This window comes from Corylus avellana, chromosome ca2 (assembly GCF_901000735.1).
Source record: "Corylus avellana chromosome ca2, CavTom2PMs-1.0".
Taxonomy (NCBI): Eukaryota; Viridiplantae; Streptophyta; class Magnoliopsida; order Fagales; family Betulaceae; genus Corylus; species Corylus avellana.
In genome coordinates, this window is record NC_081542.1 from 12,640,285 (window position 1) to 12,658,684 (window position 18,400).

Consider the following 18,400-nt stretch of genomic DNA (forward strand, 5'->3'; position numbering starts at 1 on the left):
AATAATATCCACCTAAGACCTAAAATACACTAGGGGAACACTATGTCACCATAAAGTAAACGAAGCTAGAATCATATGGCTTATTTTCATCTAAATGTCGATTTTGTGTCAATATTGCATCAATTTTGTGGGTCACTTCTAGGAGATGTGTTGAAAGAGAACCATATCTACAAATCTCTCTGTCATGCCTCTTTTGTGTATATTCTCTGATTTGATACTCTACTAATAGAAACCAACTCCTATATTTTTCAGGATTCATCTCAGTTGCAATACTATGAATTTCTCTCTTGCAACAATTTGTTATGTAGTTTAATAAGTTAAAATTTGTGGATGCTTATTAATTTCTATTGGTTAGTAGTAGAATGTAATTTGACTATAACTTATGTACATAGCACAAATTATAAGGCCAAGAAAATAAAATGCTTATATTAATTAGGGTTAAATACTCTTTTACCCCCTAGGATTTCAACACTTTATTTTTTCCTACTTAGGGTTTTATTTTTATCATAGGAGGTACATGTGGTTCTCATAAAGACCAAGATAGTACCTCCGTTAAAATTTCGTCCAAAACTTAACGAAATGCCACGTCAGCACCAATCAAATGTCGCCACGTGCTATATAATTAATTTTTAAAAAGATTAAAAAAATATTTTGTTTCAAGAAAAAAAAAAAGGGGTTGGCCGTAGCCACCCCCTTGTCCCATTTGAGGGGTGGCCTGGCCACCCCCATCTGGCAGGTTTGGCTCGGTCACCCCCATCTGGTGGTTGATAGAGCTTATTTCCACATCTACATTTCTAGGAGAGGAGATAGTAGCCATCATCTTCTCCATGAGATGATATTATTGCATTGAAACCCTTCCTTTTTTCGTGAGAAGAAATGACAAGGGTGGCAATGCAAGGCCTGCAATTTAAGCACCTGTTCTCGCAGCCAGGAGGCTTTGATCCCAGCACCATTTACCTTTCCTTTAAATTCTCACTGTACCTTGAGGATGATATGACAAAGTAGGAAATAATTAATCAACAAGAAACACAAACTACACCGTGTATATATTTGACAGAGCAAACAATGAAGAAATCATGAAAAGACTTTTCCATGGAGAATGGGAAAACACCCAGATGGGTCTACCATGAAAGAGAAAACACCCAGATAGGAAAACACCGTTCGAGCCACCCCCAAACGGGCCAGATGGGGGTGGCCGGGCCACCCCCATGGCCAAACCTAAACCAACCAAGGGGGTGGCCAAAATCTTTTTTTTTTTTTGAAAAAAAAAAGTATTTTTTTAATCTTTTTAATTTTTAAAAAAATATTTTTTTAAAAAAATTAATTATATGACCCGTGGCGACATTCGATTGGTGCGGACATAGCGTTTCGTTAAGTTTTGGACGAAATTTTAACAGAGGTACTAACTTGGTCTTTATGAAAACCACATGTACCTCCTATAATAAAAATGAAACCCTAAGGAGAAAAAAATAAAATACTGAATCCCTAGGGACAAAAGAGTATTTTACCCTATTAATTATTAGGAAAATATTGAAATGCTTAAAATGCACACTAAGATGAAAAACGAGGTTGAAAATGTGAAGATAGGAAGTTCATGCAACTACCTCAATTGACCAAGCACTATACTCGATTAACCGAAGTTGGAAATGTGTCACAACTAGAAAAATTCAAGCACGATCCACTGAGTACATGCTCGATCGACTTAGCCTGCATAGATCGACTAATTCAAATTGAGTCTACTTGATTTTGACCAATTTAACTCACATTTATTGCAAATCACTATGCCTTGGTTGACTAAGAATGAGGCTTGATGACCAAGACACATGGCGCTCTATCCATGGACATGATGAAAAGGCCCGAGCCTTCACTTTATCCATGTCTATCAATTAACCAAGAACTATACTCAATTTGATGGTGCATAGGGTAATAACACTATAACAAGTGCGATCATCCCCACAACTGATTATTCTTACAGGAAGGTAATAACTTCCAGATAGAGGTTGTCTGATAAAAGGACACAACTCTTGGTTAAAAATTGTGATTGAGACTCTATTTAACATATTTCTGTTACAATTTCATTCTTACGTTAGTCTCTCAAATTCTCATAATCCTCAATTAGATTTCCACCCTAACAGGAGAAATCATTCCAGAAGATCAATCAATAAAAATGTTCAATGGTATTAGAGCACATGATATGGAAAATCAAGAGAATACTGAAGACTCTCAACTTTTTATGTCTGATATTCGTCAAACTATTTATAGTGGCATTCTACTATCTTCATAAAACTCTTGAGAAGCCAGATGAACAACCCCTCGTGATCATTATTGGTGGTTTGAAACATACATGAACTATTGAAGAACTAAGGAGAACATACCTTTTGGAACGAAAATATTGGGTAAAATTCCTTAATCTGTGCCATTAAAGGATTTAGAGAAATTTTTTCCAGAAAAAAACTCTCACAGAAAACCATGAGATTTCATCCACGAACCCAAATCTCAATTCGGGAGTGTCTATGGAAGAAAAAAATCCAAGGGTCACTTCATCTAAAGATTGTGATTCGGATTTTACACTTTGGGAAGAGGAAGATTTGCAGGAAGAAAAGGATCTAGAGGAAGAAGATGAAGCAGAAAAACCAAATCAGAGAACTGGTCAAAACGCAGTCGTTTTGACCAGCCAAGGCAATTCAAACGAAGGGCTCAGCTCCATTCAAAACGACGCCGTCCCGTCTAAGTGGGATGACACCATTACAGGTGTCACTACATAGGCGCCTTCCAGCGCCTATTCTGGAAACGACGTCGTCCCAGTGAAACGGGACGATTCCATTTCGGCTCTAGATCAGGTCATCTAACTCGCTCCACACTTCCTGGAGCAGGCTCGCAAGAAGCAACACAATGTCGTTCCGGGACGTCAGTGCAGTCTGACCCACCAACTGACCCGTAATATAATAAAATAAGTAAAGATGAAGTGACGAATAATAAATAAATATAAAAAGATGAGGGTCTTTAAACAATGATATTATTTGAGAATAAACTAATATATTGTTTGTATGTATGTATTTATATGCAGAAGTGGAGCAGAATTCTAGACTAAGGAGTGTAAGTATGGATATACTTACTAAGTAGTAGCTTTGTTTTATTGTTATAGAAATTCTTATTTTGTCTTATTAATATAATTTTGCAATACAACTACTGCATAATGTATCTAATAAAATGGGCTGATAAGATAGCCACTTTAAGAATAAACTGGGTGGATTGCCGCAAGGAACTGTCAGTATCTCAGTAGATGGGGGCATATAACCATCCAACAAGCGTAATCTATAATTAAGCTGGGGTGGTGTAGTTGCCATCACCAAATAGGTAAACCCCTAAAGTGTGAGGGACATAACGAACGTAAACGGGCTGAGAGCTCATGACGAGAGGTCAGAAAAAAGATTATCATAAAATATAAACTAATCTGTCATTACTCTGCATTCGCAACTCATTCATTATATATATAACTACAATTTTATGACGTGGCAAAAAATGCTTCTGATATAGCAAAAAATAGCACGTCAGAAATTTATGACGTGTTAAATATTGACATGTCACTAAAAAAATGAGCGAGATTTTCAATTTTTTCCCTTTTCTTATTATTTATTATTTCCCTCTTCATTTATTTCCCCACATTCTCTCTCTCCTCTATCAATCTCCCATTCTCTGCACCCCTATAGAGGAAGAAGAAAAAGAAAAGGTGAAGAGAAAAAACTGAGAAGCAGCAGATCGAAGAAAGAAGAAGAAGAAGAAAAAGAAAAGGAGAAGAGAAGAAGAAAAGAAGCAACAAAAAAAAAAAAAAAAAAAAGAGAGAGAGAGAGAGAAGAAGAAGAGAAGATAAGAAGATTTTTTGGGTTTGACGTTTGGGTTTTTTATTTTTCAGATTATTTTTTGATTTGGGTTTTTTATTTTTTGAAGATTTTTTCGGTTTGGGTTTTTTAAAATGGAGAAAAGAAGAGAGAGAGTGAGAAAATGGAGAGCTGGAGAAAAGAAGAGAGAGAGAGAGAGAGAGAGAGAGAGAGAGAAAATTGAGAAAAGAAGAGAGGGAGTGGTGTTGAGAAACGAATTTCTCTGCATGGCAGCTCCCTCACCGCCGTGCAGAGAAATTCCAAAAAAATAATAATTTAATTGAAAATTAATTTAAATTAATAAATTTTTTAATTGAAAAAAAAAAAATTCCAGAAAAAATTTAAAAAAATAAAAATTATTTTTTAAAATTAATTTTTTAAAATTTAAATTGACATGTCAGTAAATTTCTAACATATTATAATTTAACACGTCAAAAAATTTTCTGACGTGTCAATTTTCTGATGTGATAAACAATAACTCGTCAGAAAAAAAAAAAAATTCCTGCCTCCTATGTATCTAACATTCAACACACGTAAAAAATGTCACGTCAAAAAAGTTTTCTGATGTGTCAGACACCATGACATGTCAGAAAACTCTAATAAGGAAAAAATTGTTTTTTTTGTAGTGTGTATGTATATATATATATATATATATATATATTAATCCTAAATCTTACTTTTTCAAACTAGTCTTTCTAGTCTTTATCTCTAGGAAAGTAGATTACTCACTTGTTTGTCTATGTAAACATGATAACATCATCGTTACATAGACCTTGATGTGGGAATAGAGAGTGAGGACGATGGTCTCTTTACTGGTTTTGATGGTTGATAGACCATCAGATGCAGGATTGATGCTTACTCTATGGAGCAAGTCTCATTTATGTTAATTGCTTTTATTACATATGGCGATGGGTGTGAATTTGATAAATATTTCTATGTTAATTTGGTGCCGTCTGTGGCATATATTTGGTACACCAAGTGTGTATATATGTTGTAATGGAAACCATATTTCTATTTTTATTAAATAATATATCTCTTAGAGGTATTTCAGTCAACTCAATTGTATTGTGCAAGTTATTCGTAGGTCATAGAAAAAGAAAAAAGAAATATACATACTTCATTGTAAGATTGTATTTCTAAAGTTGCAGCGTCACGAATTTCGATATTTGCTAGACCAAATATTAGGGTGTTACACCTAGGAATCCTAGAAAAATCATAGACAGTCTCCTACTTGGACTAGGAGACTAAAAACCCTTTCCCAGGTGGATTTGGAGCTCCTACCGCATCCTGGACACCCGAGTGCACTCGAGCGCAAGGAGCAGTGCGCTCGAGCCAAGGTGATATGCACTTAAGCGCATGTGCGCTCGAGCCTAGTTGCTGGGGCGCTTGAGCGCGTATGTGCTTAAGCCTTTCTCTTGTGCGCTCGAACTTTTCTGCTGTGGGCTTGATCCCAGTGCTGCCAGAATGCTCCTAAAGTGCGTTTTAAGCCCAAAATCAATGGTTTTTCTTGTATTCTCCCTAAGAACCTGAAAACACTAAAACAACACAAAATCAAACAAATAACAACATTAAGAAATTATTATATGCGATTTAAGGGGCATGAATGTACAACATTCGGTGCTTATCATATACTCTTTATACTTTATTCAAAATTTTGAGATTGATATGAAATTTTGGAGGCGTTACAAATAAATTCGAATTTGAGATTGATATGAAATCATTTTTTACACTCAATCACCATATGATAACTTGTACATCCTGTACATTTATACTCACTAAGTCATGGACTTACTCTTTTATTCTTTTCTACCTATGAAACATGTGTTGTTTTATGGATAATCTAATTGATGATGGATCCCAAGAGGCACCATGTTATCTTGAGGGATTTAGTCATGATCATTTTTTAGGAGTTGGCTTTTGTGTGGCTTAAGGATATGTGAGATGCTGATGGAGCCACCTGTCGGGATATAATCGAGATTGGTTACATGCTTTATCTTCTTAAGAGTAGGCTTTGAGACTTGATGTTATGTTATGGCAATTAGATTTTGGTTGTAATCCTATAATCTATTTTGGATGTCTGGTCTTTTGACCGTAACATTTGAAGAATTATCTATGTGTATTAGATTTACTTTGGTTATTCTATGGTTATGGTTTAATTTATAGTTATCTCTATTTATAAGTGAAAAGTCTTCCGCAGCAGACCGTCTTCGGAGATGATGAGATCCCTGAGTTTTGGTATTTGTAGAATGGGGCTAGGAGGCAAATAATGAAGTTAATTATCAGCTAATTAATTTCACTAGGGCGTTACACTATTGGGCAAGAAACAATTCCCTTGCTCCTCCCATGGAAAACACAATTAGGCTCGGGGAATATGAGACCTTCAAGTCTTCTCACTAATAAATAAAAGTACTCGAGAGTGTGGGCTATCAACTTGCTCTCACAAAATTACTTAGTCTTGAGAATACTCAAGAATATTAAGTTTTGAGTGTTTACCGAAGAATTTGAGTGAATAATGAGTGCTATAGGCTTCTCTATTTATAGTCTAAATATACTGAGAGAGGAAACATATTTTAGCAATGTCGGACTAAAATCCCACTGCATAGTGGATGGCTAGGGCTGTGAAAAGTCTTCAGATGCTACAAGAAACACGACCAGAGCTTGGATTTCACTTCTAGACCATACACTTATTCCTGTGATCTTGGGCTTGGGTTTCATCCTTAAGCCCAATTTCTAATCTATGTATCTTTATGCATTATTTCTCTCTAGTCCATGTTTTAACATCTTTAAAATAAGTAGCCCAATAAATAAAAGCATGAACTTGGTTAATTTACATTAGCACAATGAGAAACCTACAGAGAAAAATAAAACTAGCTTTAAATAGGCATATGATCTTTGTCATCTCATAATTTTCATAAGGTTACTATTTAATTACAATTGTAATTGTACTTTAGCTTTTATTTTTTATTAATACAATTAATCTCCTAGACAATTCTTATAGTCAAATTAATTTTCTACCTCTTTATCCGTTTTTTTTTTTTGGTATTCTACCTCTTTATCCTTGAGTATCTATTTACTCACATAATTATTTTCTGACATGTGAACTTGTTTCACTATGTTTATAAGTATTTTAGTAACTATTTATCAAAATGCCCCTAGCCTGGATTGTGAATAATTACTCTATTAAATATATTTCAATGAGAATTTTCTTATCCTTTAAATAAAGGATTTTGATTTCTTCTTAAGAAATGTGTTTCCACAATGCTATATGTGATCACTCAATGCATTGAGAATTTTGACTGCAATAAAGGTCTCTTTCCTAAATGTATTAAAGGCACCTTTACTTAACATCTAAGTTCACAATTGTCTCAATATCATAAGAAGTCTAGGGGTGACAATCATTCCCTTTTGACAATGTTTATAAGGAATGACTACTCATGTGGTTTGTTTAGTGCATTAAGTCCCTATGCTTTCGCACCAACACTTCAACTTGAAGTCTTTACTTCTCTCAATCAAGAATAATATGAATACACCTGCCAATGTGAAAAGGCAAAGAATAAGTATGTGAAAAGATGAAAATATGTGAATAATGATACAAAAACATGTTAATATGTAGAGTGCATATTCTATGCGGTCATGGCACAAAGGAATGAGTTTGTGCCACCAATCAGGAAATGATACCTAAGCCCATCATATCAAACTTAAGTTAAAAAAAAAAAAAAAAAAACCTACTCTTGATTATTTCAAATAAAAAATTAAAAAGTTAATTAAAAAAAATAAAAAAACAAATTAGAAGGGGTGGCTGCCAAGTGGGGGGGTGGGGGTGGCCACTCCCACCAGTATTGGGGTGGCGTGCAGCCACCCCCCATGGCCTAGGGGTGGCCACGCGGCCACTCTCACTAGATTTGGGAGTGGGACAAGAATGTCTGTCAACCGGTCTGCAAGCCCTGCTTCGCTCCTCAGCCCGCCGATCTCTCGCGAACCACTAGAACTCGCACTGGATTCGGCATCCATCGATGACGAGTCGTCAAAGTCCTTGCCGTAGTATCGATTCATGTGATCAAGATCCTCGATCTCATCGTTACCAATTGAATCTTGGTTTCCAGGGTTTGTCATAACAAATATCCAAAAATTTCCCTAAAAAAAAAAAAGAAAAAAAAAAAAAGCGCACAGATTGAAACTCTTAGCTTCAAAATCTTCAAATTTGAATCAGACCACTCACACAGAATCTAATCTCCAGGAAATCGATCGCAATGAGGTGTGTGAAAGGGATTTAGATATAGAGAGAGAAATTTCTCCCAAACAAAATTGTTGGTGCAAAAATGGACAAGATAAAGAGACCAACCTTGGGGGTGGTTCGGCCTCCCCTAGACCGGCATTGGGAGTGGCTCAGCCACCCCCAATGGCCAAAATGGGAGTGGCCGACCACCCCCATTGGCCAAGATGGGGTGACTGGCCACCCTATAGAATTTTCAACTTTTTCCTTCTTTTTTTTAGGTTTATTATTATTATTATTATTAATTATTTTTAATTTTTATGACATGTGGCATATTTTTAGAGTGCCACATGGTAGATGAAGTGGAATTCCGTTAATTGGGACTGACGAAAACTAACGAGGTATTGATTTTGTATTTTCCCATAAGTGAGGTATCACATTTGGCTGTATTGAAAACATAGGGGGAAAAAAATAAAAACGTGTAAACTGAAGTACTATTAAAGTAGTTAACCCTAAAATTAATTTTGATACTGTTATACGTGACTATTTCTCTATGCAAGTGGCAATTTGCCGTAACTCGGAAGGGCGCATCGTTAGTATGGTTTCTACTTTCTAAAGTCAACAACCCACGCCGACCCAATTATGGTGAAGCTTTTGTTGCTCATCTAGCTATCTCTGGCCTCCTCTTTTATTTAACCTTGATCGCTTTATTATTGAATGAGACTCTCAGGTTGTCATACTAGCTCTTCAGCACCTTGATATTTCTTAAAATTGGTGTATCTCCTCAATAATCTCTGATTCTTTTGACTCTATTCCTACTCAATCTTATTGGAAAGTAAGAGAAGTCAACATAAGTGTAAACTTCTGTACTCACTTTGTGGCTTATTGCGCCGTAACCAGTTCCTTTTTTGACAGCATTTTCATTTCTCCTCGTCTCCCTCATTCTCTTCCTACTGTTACTAGAAAAAGAAAAAGAAAAAAAAAAAAAAAATTACAAACACTCGTACGTACATTACTAATTAACTGTTGTGGTTCAATCAGTAGACGCATTAGCCCTAGCCCAAGCCCAAATAAAGGCCAGGGCAAGCCTTAAAGATAAATGGGCCTACCCACCCTCACTCGACCTACTTTGCACTACTACCTACACCATGCCCAGTTACCCACAACGCAAGCTCAAACTAAAGTAAAAGGTTCCACCGAGCCGTCAGAGTGGTGCTACTTTCATAAAGCATGTTGCTCCGCTCCATCAGCGCTTCCATTGGCCGCGCTCGCCGCTTCTCGGCGGCTGCGGAGGTGGAGAAGGCAATGACGACAGGTGGCGGAGCCACCAATAACTCAGGCGGCGGCGGAAGAGACACGCTGGGCCGGAGGCTTATGAGCCTGGCGTACTCAAAACGCAGCGCCGTCATTGCCATTCGTAAATGGATGGAAGAGGGCCACACGGTCCGCAAGTACGAGCTCAATCGCATCGTCCGCGAGCTCCGCAAGCTCAAGCGCTACAAACACGCCCTCGAGGTCTTTTTCTTGCTTTTTTAAGTTTATGCTTTTCTTTTCATTCTCTTTATTTTTTATTTTTTATTTTAATTTTTTTGATATTCTTATACTCGCGTTTGGCTTTGTAGTGGGCTAGTGATTATGGTTGTTGTTGTTAGAAATAGAGTTGGGGTTTTAGAATTATGGGTTTTGAGGATTTCTAAATGGGGTTCTGGTTAAAAGTTTGAGAAGTTGTACGTTGCGAGTTCTTTTGTTAGAGATAGAGTTGGGGGTTTTGGAAATGATGGGTTTTGGGGATTTCTATATTAGGTTATGGTTAAAGGTTTGAATTTGAAGTTGTTTTATTAGAGATAGAGTTGGGGGTTTTGGAAATGATGGGTTTTGGGGATTTCTGTATTGGGTTATGGTTAAAGTTTTGAATCTGAAGTTGTATGTTGCGAGTTATTTTGGTATCTTGCCAGCTTGATGGTTAGTATCAATGTGGCAATTCGTTTTTGGTGAGGGGTTGAGTTTTTCTTGTTGGTCATTTGTATGGGATAATTTAGTTACGTGTTTGATAGCGGGCAGGTTTTGGTTTACAGTTTGAAGGGTTGAATTTAGTGTTAAGTCACAATTTTTGGAATTTTCTGCTGAACAAGAATGGTATTATGAAATGGGAATGCAGGTTTCCACTGTCCAGCTTTATGGTTGGTGGGAGTTGTAGAGAAGAAGAGGTAGGGTGTTTAGGGAGAAAGAAAGATGAAGTGAGCCTTATGTGGTTATGTCATTTGTGCAAAAGGTTTGAAATTTACATTCTAGGTTCTATTATCCTTTATAGTTCTTGCTCCAGTTCCTTTTATGGTTAGGATTGAGAAAATTATGCGGAAATGAAATGCAAAATATGTAAACCGCTTAGCATGTGCACTGGGATAGTGAGATGTGTAATACTTGTTCGTCGAAGGTAAATGAGCTTATAAGGATGCTAATGGGGTTCGAAAGTGAGAGAGTAGGTAGGTTTTTGAAAGTCTAGTTCCTGGGAAAGAAAGTTAGGATGTAAAATAAGAAACCATAATTGTATCAGAGATTTCTAGAGTTGGAAGACAAAACCCTCCTTTGTGCACACTCTTGAAACTGTTGTGTGGATTATGATCACAACTTTTTATAGCTTAGCAATGAGTACTAAGCACACATATGCATATGTAACACACCGGTTCTATATTGACAAGATGAAGGTTTATAAAGACATTCATGGGTGCTAAGTTTCATTCTATATTGCTTACTTATTAGGTGAAATTAGGTTTCATAAGTGATTATAAGGAAACTCTAAATTGACTAATCATTTTGGGGTGATAGCGCATATGTGACTATCGCTTTTCTCTTAGTTGTTGAAAATGGTATTAGATCTATCAATTAATGACGTTTGGTACTATCAACATTGCATGATGTGGCTCTAACAAGGATGTCAAGGGTTTAAAGGGGGGAATTTGTAATACACCGGTCCCATATTGGGAAGATGAGTACTAACCCACATAGAGTGGATAGTTTATGAAGACACTCATGGATGTTAAGTTTCACATTATTTACTTCTTAGGTAAAATTAAGCTTTATAAGTGATTATAGGAAAGTTCCAAATTGACTAGTCATTTTATTTGTGTGTGTTTGTTTTCAAATATTGTACTTGTTTCTACTTTTTCTAAGTTTCTAGATTTATGGTCTTCTTTCTCTATGGATTATGGGTTCTCTTGTATACTTCCTACGTACATGGGTTGCGTCCTTCTGCGCGTTGTTTGAATATACATTATTTATCAACAAAAAAAAAAAGTAACCATTGTAGATACATTGCGATCAAGCCAATGTATCCAATTATGAATAATCCAATTTTGTAATAAATTATTTTATCATGAAGTGGAATATTTATACTATTTGTTATAACCATATCTACAATCTTATATATATATACATATATGTACGTGTGTATGTTTCAAGTATTTATGTGATTTACAAGTAACCATTGTAGATACATTGAGAGCAAGCCAATGTATCCAATTTTGAGTTTATATATATATATATATATATATATATATATATATATATATATATATATATGACTTTCATTATACACATATACACACATATCTATATCAAGATTCACAATTACAAGAATTCAAGCTATATTTATCACATTTGAAAGAAAATTCCCATGCATTTTTTTTTTTAAAAAAATAATTAAAAACCACACTATAAAAAATGATAATAATAAAATTATACAAATTTATACGAACTGAGTCGAGTTTATACGAGTTTGACTCATTTAATATTCCTAAATTTTTGTTTAAGCTCAATTTGTTACATGCCGGCTCAATCTGATTGTGAATGGTTCAATTCATTTACCGTCATAGTTGTGTCCTTCACAATTGGGAAGTTACAATCTTGATTTGATTGTTTATGCAGGTATGTGAATGGATGAGATTACGGCAAGATATCAAACTGCTACCAGGTGACTATGCTGTCCACTTGGACTTGATTGCAAAAGTTCGTGGTCTAAATAGTGCAGAAAAGTTCTTTGAGGATCTTCCTGATCGGATGACAGACCACCCCACCTATTCGGCTCTTCTCCATGTCTATGTCCAAAACAAATTGTCTGCCAAAGCTGAGGCTCTAATGGAGAAAATGTCAGAATGTGGTTTCTTGAAGAGTTCCTTTCCTTACAACCACATGCTTTCTCTGTATATCTCAAATGGGCAGCTAGAGAAGGTTCCTGGAGTGATTCAGGAGCTCAAGAAGAACACCACACCAGATGTTGTTACCTACAATTTATGGTTAACCGTCTGTGCTTCCCAAAATGATGTTGAAACTGCAGAACAAATTTTCCTTGAGCTAAAGAAGGCAAAAATAGATCCGGATTGGGTTACGTATAGTACACTAACCAACTTGTATATTAAAAAGGCACTCCACGAAAAAGCGTCACATACTTTGAAAGAGATGGAGAAGAAGGCTTCTCGGAAAAATCGAGTTGCATATTCTTCTCTCCTTAGTTTGCATACAAATATTGGGGACAAGGATGGAGTTTTTCGAATCTGGAAAAAGATGAAATCGTGCTTTCGCAAAATGAACGATGCTGAATACACTTGCATGTTATCCTCACTTGTGAAACTTGGGGAGTTCGAAGAAGCTGAGAAACTCTATAGTGAGTGGGAGTCAGTTTCTGGGACTGGTGATGCTAGGGTTTCAAACATACTTCTTGCAGCTTACATCAACCGAGACCAGATGGGAATGGCTGAAAACTTTTACAATCGAATGGTAGAAAAAGGCAGTACTGCTTGTTACACTACTTGGGAGCTTCTTACATGGGGTTATCTGAAAAAGAAGCAGATGGACAAGGTTTTACATTATTTCACCAGAGCTGTTGGTAGTGTGAAAAAATGGGATCCTCATGAAAGGTTGGTCAGAGAAATGTTTAAGAAGCTTGGGGAGCAAGGCAACGTTGAAGGGGCAGAGCAATTATTGGTCATTTTACGAAATACTGGCCATTTGAGCACTGAGGTATATAACTGCCTGCTACAAGCTTACGCAAAAGCTGGTAAGATGCCACTTATAGTAGCAGAACGCATGGCAAAGGACAATGTTCAGTTGAATGGGGAGACTCATAAGCTCATAAAATTAACTAGTAAAATGTGTATCAGTGAAGTTTCTAGCACCTGTTCTTAGCTGAAATTCAGTGGAAGAATTCATATTTTGCTAAGGTTTTTTTTTTTTTTTTTTTTTTTTTTTAATTTTTATTATTATTATTATTATTAATTTTTATTTTTTTTTCTAAGCAAATGAGAAAAAGGCTACAGGGGAGATCTTTCCCATTCTTGATCCTAATGGAAGAAAGAATGGGAAACCAATCTTATGTATCAATGTGATCTTTTATGTTGTCAATGAATGACAAATTTTGCAACCAATCAAAACTATAATGGACTTGGCTTAGGTGCTGTAAAAAAACCAAACAACCAAAGACTTTATCAAACAATCTGCTGATCAGAGATGTTAATGTGAAATAAGTGAATCACATAATTGGATTGGACTAACAAACAAAATAAACTTAACATTGATTAGTTTCAATTAAAAAAAATAAAAAGAAGAAGCTAAAACGACAGATCTTCAACTCAAATGATCCAATTCTAGTTAAACTGCTAAAGGACCCACTTTCCCAAACCAAACATTTCAAAGATTTTGGGAGGGTTGGTGTGGTGGGTAAGAAGCCAGCGCTACTAGCCGCTGCATACACAACTAAATCATATGTAAATAAATAAATATATATATCATGACCAGAATCTCGACTTAAATGGTCCAACTCCAAAAGAAAATTAAACAAATCAAAATGACATAAACAAGAGGGGTTATGGAGCTAGCAGCTAGCAGATCATCGTTACGTGAGGAATATGTAACTGCAACAACCAAAGAGAAAGGGGTTTACCCAACCCAACCCAACCCAACCCAACCCACGTCCTGTTGACTTAGATCTCCCAAATGACACAAATCTCCTTTATATTGTAGTATCATATTCAGAAAAGCAGAAATAGTTTAGAATGGAGTAAATTAACTTAACCGCTAAATTTCGACATGGCCGGGCTCCATTTGAAATGCTTCAAGTTGATATATGCATGCCACACACTAGTTTTTTAATTTGTATAATGATTTTTAATTTTTTCTAATGTCTAGGATGTCAATACTTGGAGCCAAACACAGTGCAATAAATAATAATGCATATTTGAAGAAATGTGAAGAAATACAAAGCGGAAAAAAGGGCCACCCACCACTTCCATTGAAAATATTCCTTCTTTTTTGTCATTTTAGGGTTGAATTTTCAGTTGCTGACCATGACTGATGAGCCAATTTGCAGTTGTTAATTTGCCTACCAAAAAACACGAATATGCAAGCACCTTAGAGGTGTCAATTCGTGTTTGCGTGTCGGGTTCGGATTGTGTCGACACATGTGTATAAGAATATATAGGTTAACTATAACTCGACTCATTTAATTAAAATGATCAAACATCTCAACTTTAACTTTCTAATTTTATTGAGTTCGTGAATGATCATATCAAAAATCATCTGTCATTATATCGCGTATCGAGCTCAAATCATGTTCAAGCATGAATATATATAAGACTATACACGTCAATCTTAATCCAACACATTTAATTAAACGGGACAAACTCTTCAACCCTAATTCTTTAATATCATGTTGGGTTTATATCAGATTCATAGATAGTGTAAAAAATTGTCAATCCTAACCGATCTAGCATGAGTAAGGAGACACGCTAGAGAGACGACGTCGTTGGTATATGTCCCACGCACGCAAAGCCCATATCTACTCCCCCCCACTATTTCTTCAAAGTAATTAAATATGTCTTATAGTTATGTTGCAGGTTTGAAGTTGGAGCTTTAAAAACCCCCCCTCTCTATCTCTCTCTCTTCCCAAACCAGAAAGGAACTGAAACAAAACCTGTCTAACTTACTTTCTCTGTGTCTGTGTCTCTCATGGCTGCTGAGAATGTGGAGGTTTGTTTTGAAGAAGGAAAGTTGCGGTTACCTTCACATGTTCTAGATGAGGATTGTGCCATAAACACAAAGGTATAATTACTATAAATAGTTAGTTCGTATGTTTTGTTGGTATTGATAAATGAAGTTGATGACTTTTTCTATTATGTGCTGTGCTTGGACTCTTTTCCTTCACTCCCCAAGAATCTCACAAGAAAACATATACGTTTGTTTGTTCCTTTTGTTATTGTAGATTTAATTATGGTTAATTACATCAACTTCACTGCTGTATTCTTTCAAAAACAAAACTCCACTGCTAGCTATATATATATATAGTCATGAAAAAATAAATAAATTAAAAGCTTCATTGCTGTATAGGTTGAGTGCTTAATTTGTTGATTCAAAAATTTATTTTCTTAGGCAAATATGAGGCAACGACAACCTCAACAACAGCATTATCGTCTCAAATCTCCTGCAGAGACACTTCCACAGGTATTCTGTCTTCCTAGGATTGTGCTTATCCTTTTGGTGTTTGAAATATTAATTGATATGCTTAATATATTAGATAGTTATAATGCTTAACGGAAGTTTGTCATCAGCATTTGAAATATAGCATAAGATCACCACATCATAGACCAAAACTTGGACCAAAAGAGGAATGTCGTGGAGGAGGATTTGGAATGCAAGCTTTCTTCCTGGAGCAAGACAGAAAATCGTGTGGTACTGGTGTTTTTCTTCCACGGAGGGCAGACGCCAACTCCCAACCAAGAAAGAAGCCAGGTACAATGTTACGTGTATGTCAAAAGGGTTGTCTACCAAAAAAAAAAAAAAACAAAGATTTGTGTTATGAAAATAGAATTTTAAGTGGAACAGATATTAATATTAGAATATATAATATGTTGGGATTTTTATTTTTTATTTTTTTAATGTTAGAATATATGATAAGATAACCTTATAGGAGGATTAATACTTTTTTCAGAGGATTGATTGTAGTCATACTTATTTTTTATTTTCTTTTTTACTGGTTGTAATATTTTCCATTTAAGTACGATAAAACAATGAAAATGTATGCAGAAAATTATTTCAAACCTTGTGTTTGAAAATGTTTTATTAAATAATTTGTGAAATCAGTCGCATAAGAGGTACTTGTGTAAATACATGTGTAGTATAGAATCTCTTGAAGCGTGTGCATGTGGGCGTTTTTGTCAAATTATCAGTTTGATTGCCAAACTAGTTGAACAATAGTTGATTAGTTGACCATAATCTTAGAACCATCACAATAATAATATGTTTGAATATGGCGTAAAAAAAGATTTAGAATTATTTCCAATTATATTTGTTCAAGTGAAAAAAAGAATCTCATGCGCGCAATAATATTTTAATAGAGAAGTATTTTCTAATTTATTCCAAATGATGCCTTATACATGAAATACACAAGTTCTGTATTTACAGGCTAGGTTAGAGACCTTCAATTAAAACATTTCCTTAATTATTTCTTCATTAAGGAATAAAAATAAATTTTAGGGAAAACTTTACAAAAACCATTTGAACTTCCACATGTAATGAAAGTACCCAAAAGTTCAAAAACTTTCAATTACCCCATTTCGTTATGATTTTCCGTTAATTTTTCTCAAAGTGCCAAAAATACTCCTATTTTTTAATTTTTTTTTTTTTTTTTAAGATTCAAGTGTTTGTTTATTTTTAATAATAAAAAAAAATCTTTGCAATAATTTTGCAACATCTTTGCATTTTTTTTTTGGAAAAGGGGTATTCTGGGCATTTTGACAAAAATCCTAACGGAATTGGGCAATTGAAAGTTCAATACCCTTAATTGAGAGTTTATAAATTTTAAGGGATAGTGTCAAAACGAGTAGAAGTTCAAGAAAATTTTCTAAAATTTTTCCTAAATTCTAAGAATGATTTCACAAATAATTTTTAATAGAGAAAAATATAAAAAAGCCTCATGAACTAACAACCGTTTTTGAAATAGCTCCATAACGTTTAAAGTGTGCTAAAATGATACATTAAACTACCAAAATGTGTAAAAAATGACACTTTTTATTATATTCTTATAATACCTTTATTCTCTTAAAAATTGAAATAAAAAAATTAATAAAATAAAAACTAAAAAATTAATTTTTTTTATTTAAAAATTAATATTTTAGTTTAATATATTTCTAATTTTTTATTAAGAGTGAAATGTATAGCCATTTTATTGACGTTGATATGACATCTAACCGAATTTGGCAAATATTTTAACGAAATTTGACTTTAGGGACTAAATTTTTTTTATTTTTTTGTTGGCATATCCTAATGACCTCTGAGTTCACTTTCATACGATATAGAACGATTTATAATTTAAGCCAACCACATGGTATGATTTTGCATTTATCCATATTTTTCATACCGCACGATTTGTAATTTAGGTCAACTACAATGATTAATTTTTTATTTATCAATTTTTTTTTCCCTTTTTAATATAAAGTACTGAACACCTTAGTTTGCGTCTAATTATTCCGTACATGACATGTGAGCCACACTTAAATAATTACAGGATTTATAACACGTAATTGAATTAAGGTATTCATAATTAGGCAACACCAATATCATTTTCTACATCTTATATATCAAATAAAAAGGTTTGTCTCCCTAGCTCATTAATTAGGCCATTTGATGGAATATTAAATTACAAGCCCCATTTATGAAAGATTAATAATATGCTATATATGACTGTACGTGCAGCCTGCTCTCCGGTTCTCCTCCCTTCTCGTGTCGTTCAAGCTCTCAACCTTAACGTGCATGCATTAGGCTTGCATCTATCGCCCAAGAAAGGTTCTAAATTCTAATATCTTTTAATTGGTATCCCATTTTATCTATATATATATTAGTTGGTTTATATCACTAACACCAACTATATTTGTTTTCAGATACCCAAGCAGGTAAACCAGAAACTAGAGAATATTGTAATTCAAACATAAACAAGAATGGCACACAATATTGCTGCGTTATATCGCAGAATCGAAATTCTTCGCAGATGATATATCTTCCAAAGGAATGGACTTACTAGCTCCAAGTTGACTTTTCCTTCTCTCCTCCTGTAATCCTTTTTTGTCTTATTCAATTAGAAGGAAAAAAAAAATGGACTTTTTGTTGTAAAAAATCCATAAAGCTAAAGCTAAGACTAGGATTTTGGTACTGTTAATTGTATAATTTGATTGTGTAATGCACAATATAATTAATAATAATAGCATAAGTCTCGATCCTTTTGTGCTAGATTAAAAAACACTCGTATAATTACAATGAAATAATA

The 18,400-nt window shown here is 34.7% G+C and overlaps 2 protein-coding genes across 2 annotated transcripts; both read left to right on the forward strand.

Annotated features, from left to right (window-relative positions):
- Positions 1-9,277: 9,277 nt before the first annotated feature.
- On the forward strand, positions 9,278-13,312 carry LOC132171073 (pentatricopeptide repeat-containing protein At4g02820, mitochondrial). The gene is made up of 2 exons (XM_059582289.1): positions 9,278-9,606; positions 12,016-13,312. The coding sequence occupies exons 1-2, from the start codon at positions 9,322-9,324 to the stop codon at positions 13,270-13,272; spliced, it is 1,542 nt and encodes a 513-aa protein (XP_059438272.1). The 5' UTR covers positions 9,278-9,321; the 3' UTR covers positions 13,273-13,312.
- Positions 13,313-15,090: 1,778 nt separating this feature from the next.
- On the forward strand, positions 15,091-18,175 carry LOC132169069 (uncharacterized). The gene is made up of 5 exons (XM_059580157.1): positions 15,091-15,183; positions 15,511-15,582; positions 15,690-15,870; positions 17,833-17,922; positions 18,018-18,175. Exons 1-5 carry the CDS (start codon positions 15,091-15,093, stop codon positions 18,155-18,157), a joined length of 576 nt encoding a protein of 191 aa, XP_059436140.1. The 3' UTR covers positions 18,158-18,175.
- Positions 18,176-18,400: the final 225 nt, after the last annotated feature.

Coding starts and splice junctions, on each gene's coding strand:
- LOC132171073 (XM_059582289.1), top strand. CDS start 9,322: ATGTTGCTCCGCTCCATCAGCGCTTCCATTGGCCGCGCTCGCCGCTTC. Junction 9,607..12,015: donor GCTACAAACACGCCCTCGAG/GTCTTTTTCTTG, acceptor TTGTTTATGCAG/GTATGTGAATGGATGAGATT.
- LOC132169069 (XM_059580157.1), top strand. CDS start 15,091: ATGGCTGCTGAGAATGTGGAGGTTTGTTTTGAAGAAGGAAAGTTGCGG. Junction 15,583..15,689: donor CTGCAGAGACACTTCCACAG/GTATTCTGTCTT, acceptor GTTTGTCATCAG/CATTTGAAATATAGCATAAG. Junction 15,871..17,832: donor CCAACCAAGAAAGAAGCCAG/GTACAATGTTAC, acceptor CTGTACGTGCAG/CCTGCTCTCCGGTTCTCCTC.